A 14,814-nucleotide genomic window follows, 5' to 3' on the forward strand; every position below is an offset into this window, starting at 1 on the left:
ATTTTCTTATGTGCCAATTGGTACAAGACTTCATCGCAATTCCTTCAGAACTTTTAATATTACAATTAAAAAATTGTTAATATTTTTTAAGAAGTCCCAACAGTGATTTTTGTTGGCTGCTGTCTGCTTTTGGCTGGGACTGAGAGCACCCCACAATGCTTTGCGGTGTAGTTTCTTTCCAAGATGGCGGCTGTGAATAGGTTCTCTGGGCGGCCGCTGGGCGGCGGTGTGGCTTCCCCCGGGAGGCGGGGAGACGCGACGGAAGACGGTCATGGCCGCCGAGCCAGCAAGGCAGTGGACCGAGGAGCAGCTGAAAAGCGAGGAGGTGGCTAAAAAGGACATCATCCAGTTCTTGCAGCAGAGCGCCTCGGAGCCGGTGAGGGCGGGGATCTGAGGGGTTGGGGGGGGGGAGAGAGTTGCCCCGGGCTGCTCCCGGGTACCCGCTCCTGCACCGGGGTAACGGGGACATGCGGCTTGGCCTTCGGTCGCCCTGAATGGGGTTTGTGCAAAAGCTGCTATTCGGTGTCAATCGCTCTTTTAAACAAACCCTGTCGCCCAAAACTCCTGCAGCCGTCGGGATCTAAAACAACGAGTGCCTTATATATAATAATAACCTTTATTATTGTCACAAGTAGGCTCACATTAACACCGTAATGAAGTTAGTATGAAAATCCCCTTGTCACCACACTCTGGCGCCTGTTCGGGTACGCAGAGGGCGAATTCAAAATGTCCAATCCACCTAACCTGCACATCTTTGGACTGTGGGAGGAAGCGCCCGCACACACTGGGAGAACGTGCAGACTGTGCGCAGAGAGTGACCCAAGTCGGGAATCGAACCTGGGTCTCTGGCGCTGTGAAGCAGTGCTGCTAACCACAGTTTTGTTGGGTGCCGTAATGTTGCTGAATAATTTATTTCAGTTAGCGCAAATCCTCATGATTTTTTAAACGCACAAACCTGGCAAAAAGAATTGAGCACACAATCGGTTGCTGTTTCAAATGTAAAAACGGGCAGGATTTGTTTTAGACCGGTGCCTTTAAAATATCAGAAGTCGACTATTGTATTTTATGTTCCTGTTCTTCGACAATGGTATTCAACATGTTTTCTTTTTCAAATTAGTTTCTTGGTGAACACAAGTTAATGGGAAACATCAAGAACGTGGCCAAGACTGCAAAGAAGGAACAGCTAATAGTTGCCTACAACCAGCTTTTTGAAACAAAGGTGAAGATTTGTGCTCCTCATTGGATTCAATGATAGAATTGTTAAGTCTTAAATGTCCAGTTTGCACATTATGATTTCAATTTTTATTAGAACATGTTTGATTATTGCTCCAAACACATTTTTGCTTGATAATTGTGAATATCTGATTTGCAAGCCCAGGATATTAATCTAATATTTGTATTAATGTAGCATCTTATGGTGATCAGTCTTAAAAGCAGTGCAATAAATTAGAACCTCAGTGACCTATTTAAGTGGACTTACAAACATGAGATAGGAAACAACATGCGTGTCCATCGATCCAACCTGTTCTGTATAATTGTGGTGCTTTGTACATCACAATTCATACACTTCACTGCCCCACCCGTAAATTTTTGGGAGAGGTATGAAAAATGTTGAAAAACCCAAGAAACCTACAAATTCCACACACCCCTCTCCCCAATCAAACCTAATCTAGGTCTTGATTCATGTTCTATGGTATTTACCATTTGTAGGAGATGATCTCCTAGTCACTTGAATCCAGCTTACTCGAAGGGACTCAGAAAATCAGCATTCACCATATGAGCTGGGTGTCTGTTCCATATGCCTCTGGCATAAAATTAAAATATAACCTAATTGCCACAGTAGCAGAGCTTGAGATTGTGACCCCTTGTTCTTCCTAATGTATTCTGTTGAAACAAATTGCCTGCATAAACACAATTTTCCTTTCATTGTCTTATTTACCTTGACTAAATTACCCTTAATTCTGCACCACTATAAAAACAATGTACTGCCAATGCTGGAGATCTGAAATAAAAACAGGAAGTGGGAGAAAACACAGCAGGTTTGGGAGAGATCAGAGTTAAAACTTCAAATCCAATATGACTCTTCGGAACTGGAGAGAGGCAGAAATGTGATGGGTTTTATGCTGTTGGGAAAGGGGGAGGGTCATGAGGAGCCAAAAGGAAAAGTCAGGGATAGGTTGGAGGGCAGGGAAGATGAAATTACAAAGATGTCATAAAACAAAAAGGAGAGTGGGAATGGTCATAGTGACGGAATATAGCATTAAAGCAACAAAGGAACAAACCAGTAATTCTATTGAATCCCCACAGTTGGCGTTGCTCTGCATCACGCACAAGCTGCTGAACGAACTGATCCCCAAAGACTGAATACGGTATTATAATTGAAACATAATCAAGATTTTGTAAAAAAAAAATTTAAAATTGCTTTGCCTTATAGTGAATTGACCTGTAAACACTCCATAATACTGTACGCAGGCTAGCCAATCCTTTATGATATTGATGATAAGCCTTTAGAGATCTATGCACTAGAATGACCTGATCTCTTCCTCCAACTGTTTAATACATTTTCTCTGAAAGGTGTATGCATGCATTTGCCCTGCCACATGCATAAAACAACATTTTCCCAAACTAAGCACCATTTGCTAGTCACGGCCCAATCTCCCAGCACATCTAAATCTGCTAGAGAGGTGAGCTTCATCTGCACTTTTGACTCTCCCATACCATGGCACAATCTGAAATCTTGCACATCATTCCAACAACGTCTATACCGAGATCATTCATGAAAATAGTAAGGAGCAACATGACAGACATAGTTGCCATATCTTCACAGACATTGGTAGGATAAAAGAAATGTAGAGTAATTGGAAGACCGAGAGAAATATTGTTGTATTTTATCACACATTAAGGCTGCTTTCAAAATCTAAAGGCTGAATTACTTAAGTAAGAAGAAGCTGGCATTTTTGAGGCACTTTTCACAATTTCAGGGTATCTCAAAGTCCTTCACAACCAATCAATACTTTTGAAGTGTAATCTTTGAAGCAGAGAAATGAGATGGTCAACTAGCACACAACTAGGGTCCACAAACAGCAGTAAAATCTTTAGATAATCTGTGTGTATGTTGACTGAGGGATATATCTTAGCCAATGGTCCTCACTGCCCTTCATTGAATAGAACTGGGATCTTTTGCATCCACCTCATTGTGCACATGGGACATTTATTTGGTGTGTTTTCCAAAAGACATAGCAATTGTAACAGACGTGTTGCACACTGCAAGATCTCACAAATGGTAACAAGATGAATAACAGTTATATGTTTCAGAATTTTGCCATTATATGTTGCTCTCTGCTTTTTGGAAGTGAGTTCTGTGCTGTCAGCCTAATCACGTTTTTTTAACAATAAGCCAGTAATTATCCATTAAAGCATGTCAAATTGAACAGGATATAACTTTCACTGTACTTGCATAGACAAAATAAAATCACAGCTTCTCAGTTTTGGTTGTAATTGTAGCCTACATTTTCATATATGGAATAAGCTTTGTTTCTTGACTTGCAGAGGTTTAGAGGCACTGAAAGTGTGGAGAAAGTCGCTCAGCAGCTGAAAGATGTGAAGTTAGGGGCTGGTCAGGATAAAGCAAAGGCCAAGATACCTGAAGTGACTTCAAATGAGGTTAGTACCCGGAATCGGGAAATCCTTGGTTTTTAAAAAAAGTCAACATTATTGGAGCAGAATTGCCGTTCACATTTTTATTCAATGATATATACAATTTAATTTATAAAAATGCTTCTGGAATATGACACAATTCAATGACCTAACCCAAGATTTTGTCAGGGCAGGGCATCTCATAGTGTGCTCTGTTAAATTTATTGGCCTAACCAAGGCCTTGTATAATTTCAACAACACATCCCTGCTCCTGTACTCAAAACCTCTCTCAATGAAAGCCAACATACCATTTGCCTTCTTTACCTCCTGCTGCACCTGCGTGCTTACCTTCAGCGACTGGTGCAGAAGGACACCCAGGCCCGCTGCACACTCCCCTCGCCCAATTTACAGCCATTCAGGTAGTAATCTGCTCCCTTGTTTTTGCTTCCAACGTGAATAACCTCACATTTATCCAAATTATACTGCATCTGCCATTGAGTTGCCCACTCACCAACCTGTCCAGATCATGCTGAAGGACCTCTGCATCCTTGTCACTGTTCACCCACCCGTCCAACTTGGTATCATCTGCAAACTGAGATTTACAATTTGTTCCCTCATCCAAATCATTAATATATAATGTGAATAGCTGGGGTCCCAGTACCGATCCCTGTGGCACCCCACTAGTTACTGCCTGCCAATTTGAAAAGGACCCCTTAATTCCTACTCTTTGTTTCCTTTCTGCCAACCAGTTTTCCATCTATCTTAATACACTTCCCCTAATCCCATGTGCTTTAATTTTGCACGATAATCTCTTACACGGGACTTTGGCAAACGCTTTCTGAAAGTCCAAATACAACACATCGACCTGATCCCCCTTGTCAACTCTACTAGTTACATCATCAAAGAATTGTCAAGCATGATTTCCCCTTCATAAATCCATGCTGACACTCTGATCCTGCCACTGATTTCTAAATGCTCTGCTATAAAGTCTTTGATAATGGATTAGAGAATTTACCCCACTACTGACGTTAGGCTTATTGGTCTATAATACCCTGTTTTCTCTCTATCTCCCTTTTTGAATATTGGAGTGACATTAGATGCCCCCCAATCTGCAGGGACTGCTCCAGAGTCTATAGAATCCTGGAAAATGACCACCAATGCATCCACTATTTCTAGAGCCACTTCCTTAAATTCTCTGGGATGTAGATTATCAGGCCCTGGAGATTTATCAGCCATCAATTTCCCCAGCACCATTTCTCTACTAATATTGATCTCCCTCAATTCTTCCCTCCCACTAAATCTTGCATTCTCCAACATTTCTTGGTATCTCATTTGTATCCTCTTTTATGAAGACAGAACCAAAGTATGTATTCAGTTGCAAGCCATTTCTTTGTCCCCTATTATACATTCCTGGATTCAGTGTCAAATCAGGCACATAAACCAAAATGGAGAGGGAAAGACAGATTGGATTAAAAGAGAAAAAAAGAGACAGAAGGTTATTTTTAAAACATGGCATTTTTATAATCCTCACTAATTTGCAACCTGAAGGAATAAAGCTCCATACTTTAAAATTTTCATTTTTTTCAGCGAGCAATTGATTGGCAGTCATTAACAATTATCACACGATTAAATGGGATTTGTGTTTTTAATTACTAAGCTTAACTTTCATGGAAATCACAGGGAGATTAAAGATGAGATGCTATTCTCTGGTGCCTAATGGTGGAGCAAGCAATTTGTGGGAATTTGCAATTCATGTAATATCTTTTTCACATTACAAGGTGGTGGCTGAATTGCATGTTAATGGAAGTGTGCATTGTTTACACGCTGCTCTTTTCGAGAAAATTCTGGGCTGTTGTTTCCAAGAATTCCAATATTCAGACATTGGATGTTGATTTTGTTTTGCTTCACTTCTGCCTGTTTGAAATATTACTGATTTTAAAGATAAATAACCTTCACCATTGTGTGATCATTTCTAGGAACCACCAAAGTATACCAAATCCGTATTGCAGAAAGGAGACAAAACCAACTTTCCTAAGAAGGGTGACACTGTCCACTGTTGGTACACAGGAACATTAGAAGATGGGACCGTGTTTGACACAAATGTTGCTTCTAGTAAGAATCTTATGGAACAAAGGTGTTTTATAAATTAGAGAAAATAATTCCGAGTATCAGCAAGTTTATATGGTTTGGGGCGGCACAGTAGCACACTGGTTAGCACTGTTGCTTCACAGCTCCAGGGTCGCAGGTTCGATTCCCAGCTTGGGTCACTGTCTGTGCGGAGTCTGCACGTTCTCCCCGTGTCTGCGTGGGTTTCCTCCGGGTGCTCCGTTTTCCTCCCACAGTCCAAGGATGTGCAGGTTAGGTAGATTGGCCATGCTAAATTGCCCTTAGTGTCCAAAATAAAAGGTTGATAACTAGGTTACAGGGATAGGGTGCAGGTATGGGCTTAAGTAGGGAGCTCTTTCCAAGGGCCGGTGCAGACCCCATGGGCCGAATGGCCTCCTTTTGCACTGTAAATTCTATGATGTTGCCTCTTATTCCAAATTCATCCACATCCATACATTTAAAGGATAGGTTGTATGGGGGCCTATTTAAGTCAGTTGACTGGACAACTGGCTCGTGATGCAGAATGAAGCCAACAGCGCGTGTTCAATTCCCGTACTGACTGAGGTTATTCGTGAAGGCCCCACCTTCTCAACCTTGCCCCTCACCTCGGGTGTAGTGACTTTCACTTACTAGTTCTGTGTATATTTTAATTGAGTAAACGTGCCACATTTTTAAAATTGTAAGTGCAGATAAACCATCCTGGCCTTTTAGATCCTACAGTGGAGTAAGTTAACTAGACTTTGTCTAATAGTGGGCGGTTATTAAGAATTCTTCAGATGTTGATGAAAACATTGTGAGCAGGAACTGTTATTTTATTTTCAAATGCAGTATTTTTCCTTTTTTAAGGAAAGTTCAATTTAAACTCCTCCAGTTTTCAATGAAGGGGCAAAGTCTGTTAAGTTTCTTCCGAAACAGTTGTCAAAAACAAGAAAATGTGAGGAGTGACTGGCATTAAGCATCCTTGTGTTTTTTGGTGATGTTTTACATTCTTGTAAACCTCTGTTTTAAACACATTAAGTGATTTTCATACAACCAAAGTGATGCATTTTAAACCTGCATCAATGTCTTCTTCCATTTCCTGGATACATTGGAGACTTAGAAAGTAGTGCATTTGACATTCATTCCTGTTGTTGCTCCCTGCGGAAAACTGTTTTGTCTTTCCCTTACTGTCCAGTTGACACTCACTCAGCATATAGCAAGCATCCTCTTGGTTCATGGCATAGTGTTTATTTTAGTGAATTTTGTTTTAATCTTTGCATTTTGTTAGTCTTTTAAAATTGTGATTGATAAGTTTGAGCCAGAGCCAGGGTGACTCTGTGGAGTTTGCACATTTTCCCCGTGTCTGCATGGATTTCCTCGGGGAGCTCTGGTTTACCCCCACAGTCCAACGATGTGCATGTTAGGTGGATTGGCCATGCTAAATTGCCCCTTAGTGTCCAAAGGTTAGGTTAGGTGGGGGTTACGGGGATAGGGCGAGGAAGTCGCTCTAGGTAGGGTGCTCTTTTGGAGGGTCTGCATACTCGATGGGCCGAATGGCCTCCTTTTGCACTGTAGGGATTCTATGATTTTATTCTACGAATTGTTACAAAAACATATGTCAGATGCAACATTTGAAGGACATATTGCGAGTATTCATTCAGTTCTGATCACACTTTAAGAAAGATGTGAAGATCATAAAGAGGTTGCCGAGGGAAATTACCAGAATGGTTCTAGGTGAGGGGGTGTTTTACATGCAAGGTTGGGGAGTTTTAGATGCAAGGTTAAGTTGGAAAGATGGTGGTTGTTCTCCTTGGAGTAAAGGAGGTTGAAAGGAAATTGATAACAGTGTATAAGATTATGGCAGACTTAGATAGACTCAGCTAATGGTACAAGGACTGGAGACCCATTCAAGGTTTTGGGCAAGGGGATTGTGAAGAGAGACATTTAACACTGAGTGGTAATGACTTGAAACACCGGCCGCAAGGGTGGTGATTGCAGAACCAATTAATGATTTTAAAAGGAAATTTGGTGGGCACTTGAAGGGAATAATATTGCAGGGATATGGGGATTGAGCAGGAGAGTGGACCGACTTGGTTGTTCCTCAGGAGTCAGCATGTACTCAGAGGGGAGAATGGCCTCCTCCTACAGCATAAATGACTCCATGACTAAAATAGTGTTTTCACTTTGTTCTTATTTATTGCATATAGAATGCAGTTGAAGAATTTATTTACAGGTCGCAAGTAGTTTCAATTGATTTTTGCTTCAAAAAAAAAAATGCTTTGAAAGCTTGTCTCCCCTATCTCTGCTGTACAGTCCCATCGTTGCTCGTAGCCATTAACTGGCCTTGTTGTCTTGCTTAAAGTGGATGCAAAACACCCCACTGGAATATGGCATAGTGATTGCTGAATATTGAATAAATTATAACGGGTGAACGAGCTTTCAGGTAATTAACTTTTAAATTCTGAATGGAATTTCTTTTTACAGGTTCAAAAAAGAAAAAGTCAGTAAAGCCTCTGAGCTTTAAAGTAGGAATTGGAAAAGTTATCCGAGGGGTAAGAACACAATTTATAGAGCTGGTGGGGCTTGACAAAATGGCCGTAAAATTGCAATTTGCCTGTCTTTATTTTTCACTCTTTTCACCTCCTGTAGTTCCATTAACTGACACTGGCAGCCCATGTGACCATTCTTCAATCTTTGCAAGAAAATTGACCATAGAGGACAGGCTGACCCTGTCACTCAATGGTCAAATGTTTGGGCTTTACAGAAGAATTAAGGGGATACAATCAGGATCTGAAATCTTGACTGCAGTATCCCACCACGCCCTTTCTCAAGAACAATGAGACCAATTATGGAAAGGTGGCTGGATTTGGAAGGATGATGGCCTGTATTGAGTATTACCTTGACCAATGTCGTCCTTTAGGGCAATGGGGAAAGCATATGTTTTGAATGACTAATACTTACCTGTTGTTTGCTGCCTTTCATTTAATCAGTATTTTTTCACTGCAGTGGGATGAAGCACTTCTAACCATGAGTAAAGGAGAAAAAGCCCGGCTACAGATTGAATCTGATTGGGGATATGGTAAGAAAGGGAAGCCAGAAGCCAAGTATCCTTTTCTTTACAGCAGCTTGCTCAAAGTTTGTTTAGTTTTACTAAGCAATTGGACATATTGAAGATTGCTTTTGAATTTTTGGTATTTGCTGATTTTCCTTAACTGCGTTGCAGGATTCCACCGAACGCTCAGCTCATTTTTGAAGTAGAGCTTGTGGATATTGAGTAACTAAATGCACCGTCTTCAGGTTTATGTTTCAAAATACTGCCTTTGAATTGTCCTATATTGTTCAGAAATACCTTTCAGTAAAATAAGCTTGTTAAATGTAAAAATATGCACCTAATGAACAAAATTGTGCATTTGTATAGAACTTTACTGAATTTCGATGCTGAACATGATTACATACCATGCTGGAGAGTATGAAATACAGTGGGTCCTTTTCTTTGCTGATTACTTTAATTCTTGCAATTCAGAACACGGTGATGCTTGTGACAAGGTGAAAATTGTTTATGTTCTAAGCAAAATAAATACGTTTTGGAACCACTACAGATTTTTTTGATGTCCATGCATTGTATCTTTTTAAACAATGTTAGGGTTAAATTGAGTTATATTATAAACACTGTATAATCATGCAAGCAGCTAAGATGCAACAGTAATTTGTGTAGTATCTGTGCTGGATTCTCCACAATTGGGGCACTGCAATTGGCTGTGGTGCCTGATCTTTGGAGGATAAATCAGACTACCTGCCCATGTTATCCAGTGACCCCCAGGAGGAAAGTGGATGAGTTTGCATTTAAAAATAAATAAATTTTAGAGTACCCAATTTTCTTTTTCAATTAAGGGGGCAATTTAGTGTGGCCAATTCACCTACCCCACATACCTTTGGGTTGTGGGGATGAGACCCACGCAGACACAGGGAGAATGTGCAAACTCCACACAGATAGTCACCCGAGGCTGGAATTGAACCCAGGTCCTTGGCGGTGTGAGACAGCAGTGCTAACCACCGTGGATCCTGATGGGCCGAATGGCCTCCTTCTGCACTGTAAATTCTATGATTACAAATACAGTGCAAGATAAGTTTAGTTACTGCGAAAGTGTAATTTCTAACTACTAGGGTTAGATATGCATGCTGAAATGTCATATTTCCATTTCTGTCCATATTTACACTAGAAACCATCTTGTCACTATAACTACTCCAGTCTTTGATGGTGTTGCATTTCTTTGAATTGGGAGAGAAGGAAATAATTTCAGACTTGTTTATCTCCAAACAGCAGTTATGTTTCGCTTAAATCTGTTGTAAGGTCCATTGCTCATACTCAATGGTGATGTTGGTCTGAATATTTGAGGTTAACTGCTGTACTTGGGTAACTACACGTCCATTCACAAGGTCAGAAAAAAACCCCAGAAGTTACAAAAGGATTCAAAGCAAAATACTACAGATGCTGGAAAGCAGAATTAAAAACAGAAAATGCTAGCAAAACTCAGCAGAACTGTGGAGTGAGAAACAGAGTTAGTGAGTGTGAACCTTTCTCAAATCCAATGACTCTGGCACTGCAGAGGTAGAAACGAGGATAAGGCATGTGGAGCAAAATAAGTCGGGGATGGATTGGAGAGATTAAATGGCAAAGATGTCATGGAAAATGAGACAAAGGAAGGGGTAATGATAGTAAAAAGATAAAAGTTTTATATATTATACAAAAAGAGATTGATAGAAAAGCCAAAATTGACCTTGTCACGTTTTATATAGGGTTCTTGCAGCACCAAGAAATGTATACCATCCATCTACACTAGCTTCAAATACAGGATCCAGAAACGGAATGACAGCACAGAAACCAATGGTACTGTCCTCAAGACACCCACGTGCCAAATCTGGTTGAAGATGGATTTACCAATACTCTATAGTTATCCGACTAATTACCACAGTTTTAACTGTCAGCTGATATTTATTTACCCTGACACATTTGTAAAAACATTGCAAAGAAAAAAAATTGATTGCACAGCAGCACCAAACTTCAATTTCTGGGACATCAAGACACTTTACTGGGACTTCCGGTTGCGGCGATGCACTGCTAAGCCGCACGTTTTGGCAGCTCCCGTTCTAACGGACGTTTGGGCTCTTTTCGGGAGCCCCAACGGAAATTTTTTCAGACCAAACCCAGTGTGGGGTGACGAAGGAAGGTCCCCCCCCCCGGGTGTGTATGGAAAGGAGCGGAGGTAGTGGCCAGATTGCGAAGGATCCTTTGGAGCAGCGGCAGAGAAGAGAAGGAAGAAGCAAGATGGCGGCGGATGGAGCCCAGACGACATGGGGCCCGGACCAGCAGGAATTCCTCAGACGGTGTGTGGAGGAACTAAAGAAGGAGGTGCGGGCGCCGATGTTATTGGCAATCGATGGGCTGAAGGAAACACAAAAGGCCCAGGCGATAGAGCTCCGTGGAGTGAAGGCAAAGGCAGCCGAAAACGAGGATGAGATACAGGGCCTGGTGGTAAAAACGGAGACGCATGAGGCGCTACATAAGAGATGTATCGAAAGTCTGGAAGCCCTGGAGAACAGCTCGAGGAGGAAGAACCTCCGGATTCTAGGTCTCCCCGAAGGAACGGAGGGAGCTGACGTTGGGGCTTATGTGAGCACGATGCTCCAAACGCTAATGGGAGCTGAGGCCCCTTCGGGCCCCCTGGAGGTGGAAGGGGCTCACCGGGTCCTTGTGAGAAGACCAAAGGCGGGAGAACTACCAAGGGCGATAGTGGTGAGATTTCACCGCTTCACGGGCAGAGAGGCTGTTTTGAGCTGGGCCAAGAAGGTACGGAGTAGAAGGTGGGAGAATGCGGTGATACGAGTGTATCAGGACTGGAGCGCGGAGGTGGCGAGAAGGAGGGCGAGTTTCAGTCGGGCCAAGGCGGTGCTTCACAGGAAGAAAATAAAATTTGGGATGCTGCAGCCGGCGCGATTGTGGGTCACGCATCAGGGCAAGCACTACTACTTCAAAACGGCGGATGAGGCATGGACCTTCATCCAAGAAGAGAAACTGGACTAGAACTGAGAGCCTGATTTTGGGGGGGGAAACAACGAGGTTGTGGTACAGAAGTGTAAATTGGGGAATGGGAGGTTTATCGTATTGAAACGATAGACGGGGAATTTCTCCCCTCTAGATGGGGGGACACGGAGAAATGTGGGCACCGGTGGAAAAAGGGACTGAGGGGGGATGGGGAATGAGGGAGCTGCGCCATAGGGGGCGGGGCCGATAGGAAAGCGCGGGGTTTTTCCGCGCTATGGAGGTGATGGCGGGAAGATAGGCGCAGGAAGGGAGTTCCACACGCAGGGGGGGTCAAAGAGAGAACGGGGGAAGCCGGGGTCAGTTAGAGTTAGCTGACTTTCGGAAGCATCATGGGGGGGGAGTAACTATGCTAGATGGGGATCTAGCGGGGGGGTGACTAACTGGGTTGCTGCTGCTGAGAGCAAGGGGGAGCTGGCAAGAGAAGAAGTGGTCGGGACGGGAAGGCGCCGCCTGGGGGGTGGGTGGGTGCGCGGGACCCGGACGGGGGGCTGGCCTAGAATAGGGGATGGCTAGTCGGCCGGGGGGGGCCCATTCCGGCTGATCACGTGGAATGTGAGGGGCCTGAATGGGCCGATTAAGAGGGCCCGGGTGTTCGCGCACTTAAAAAGACTTAAGGCGGATGTAGTCATGCTTCAAGAGATGCATCTGAAGGTGGCGGATCAGGTTAGGTTAAGGAAAGGATGGGTGGGACAGGTGTTCCACTCAGAGTTGGACGCGAAAAAAAGGGGGTGGCAATATTGGTGGGGAAACTGGTGTCGTTCGAGGCTAGGAATATAGTGGTGGATAACGGGGGTAGATACGTGATGGTGAGTGGTAGATTGCAGGGAAAGGAGGTCGTGCTGGTAAATGTATATGCCCCGAACTGGGATGACGCGGGATTTATGAAGCGGATGCTGGGACTTATCCCGGACCTGGAGGTGGGAAGCCTGGTAATGGGGGGGGGGGGCTTCAATACTGTGCTGGATCCAGGGCTAGACCGGTCTAGATCCAGGACCGGAAGAAAGCCGGCAGCGGCCAAGGTACTTAGGGGGTTCATGGAGCAAATGGGGGGGGAGTGGATCCGTGGAGATTTGCTAGGCCGTTGGCCAAAGAGTTCTTCTTTTTCTCCCATGTCCACAAGGCATACTCCCGGATAGATTTCTTTGTTCTGAGTAGGGCACTGATCTCGAAGGTGGCAGGAACGGAGTACTCGGCCATAGCCGTTTCAGACCATGCCCTGCACTGGGTGGATCTGGAATTAGGAGAGGAGAGGGAGCAGCACCCACTCTGGCGACTGGATGTGGGAGTATTGGCGGATGAGGGGGGGTCTGTGGAAGGGTGCGGGGATGTATTGAGAGGTACCTGGAGGTCAATGACGATGGCGAGGTTCAGGTGGGGGTAGTATGGGAAGCGCTGAAGGCGGTGGTTAGGGGAGAGTTGATCTCCATTAGAGCTCACAAGGAGAAACAAGAGGGCAAAGAAAGGGAGAGATTAGTGGGGGAGATTTTGAGGGTGGATAAAAGATATGCGGAGGCCCCGGACGAAGGACTAGATAGAGAGAGGCGAAGACTTCAGACGGAGTTTGACCTGCTGACCACAGGAAAGGCAGAGGCACAGTGGAGGAAGGCACAGGGGATGAGATATGAGTATGGGGAAAAGGCGAGCCGGCTGCCGGCCCACCAACTTCGCAAGAGGATAGCGGCGAAGGAAATTGGGGGAGTTAGGGATGAAACGGGAACTACGGAGCGGACAGCAGGGAAGGTAAATGAGGTGTTTAAGACCTTTTATATGAGAGGCTATATAAGTCCCAACCCCCGGAGGGAAAAGAGGGAATGCAACAGTTTCTGGACCAACTAAGGTTCCCGAGGGTGGAGGAGCAGGAGGTGGCAGGTCTGGGGGCGCCAATTGAGGTGGATGAGGTGACTAAAGGACTGGGGAACATGCAAGCAGGGAAGGCCCCGGGACCAGACTGGTTCCCGGTGGAATTCTACAGGAAATATGTGGACTTGTTGGCCCCGCTGCTGGCGAAAACCTTTAACGAGGCCAGAGAAGGGGGGATACTACCCCCGACTATGTCGGAGGCGATGATATCGCTAATCCTGAAGCGGGATAAAGATCCGCTGCAATGCGGGTCATATAGGCCTATCTCACTCCTAAATGTAGACGCCAAGCTGCTGGCAAAAGTGCTGGCGACGAGGATAGAGGATTGTGTCCCAGGGATGGTGCATGAAGACCAGACAGGGTTTGTAAAGGGGAGACAACTGAATGTCAACGTTCGACGGCTGCTGGGGGTGATAATGATGCCCCCAGCGGAGGGGGAGGCAGAGATAGTGGTGGCGATGGATGCGGAGAAGGCATTCGATAGGGTAGAATGGGAGTATTTATGGGAGGTGTTGAGGAGGTTCGGGGAGGGGTTTGTCAGTTGGGTCAGACTCCTATATGGGGCCCCAGTGGCAAGTGTAGTCACAAACCGGCAAAGATCGGAGTATTTTCGGCTACACAGGGGACCATTACTGTTCGCGTTGGCAATTGAACCACTGGCCATAGCGTTGAGAGACTCTAAGAAATGGAGGGGGGTGGTTAGAGGGGGAGAGGAACATCAAGTGTCACTCTACGCAGATGACCTACTGCTATATGTGGCGGACCCTGTAGAGGGGATGACAGAGGTTATGCAGATATTGAGGGAGTTTGGAGATTTTTCGGGATACAGGCTAAATATGAGGAAGAGTGAGCTTTTTGTAATACACCCCGGGGACCAGGGAAGAGGAATAGATGCCCTGCCATTAAGGAGAGTGGAAAGGAGCTTCCGATATTTGGGGATCCAGGTAATAGGAGCTGGGGAACTCTACACCGACTTAATCTGACGCGGCTGGTGGAGCAGATGGAGGAGGATTTCAAGAGGTGGGATATGCTGCCGCTCTCATTGGCGGGCAGAGTGCAGGCGGTAAAAATGATGGTTCTCGCGAGGTTTCCTTTCGTGTTTCAATGTCTCCCCATTCTGATCACGAAGG

General features: G+C 44.6%; 1 protein-coding gene across 1 annotated transcript; it reads left to right on the forward strand.

Moving 5' to 3' along the window:
• Positions 1 to 210: 210 nt before the first annotated feature.
• Positions 211 to 9,317, forward strand: fkbp3 (FKBP prolyl isomerase 3). Its single transcript, XM_072491266.1, has 7 exons — positions 211 to 376; positions 1,118 to 1,219; positions 3,550 to 3,663; positions 5,613 to 5,748; positions 8,206 to 8,273; positions 8,728 to 8,825; positions 8,945 to 9,317. The coding sequence occupies exons 1-7, from the start codon at positions 272 to 274 to the stop codon at positions 8,997 to 8,999; spliced, it is 678 nt and encodes a 225-aa protein (XP_072347367.1). The 5' UTR covers positions 211 to 271; the 3' UTR covers positions 9,000 to 9,317.
• Positions 9,318 to 14,814: the final 5,497 nt, after the last annotated feature.

Source organism: Scyliorhinus torazame, chromosome 2 (genome assembly GCF_047496885.1).
Source record: "Scyliorhinus torazame isolate Kashiwa2021f chromosome 2, sScyTor2.1, whole genome shotgun sequence".
Taxonomy (NCBI): Eukaryota; Metazoa; Chordata; class Chondrichthyes; order Carcharhiniformes; family Scyliorhinidae; genus Scyliorhinus; species Scyliorhinus torazame.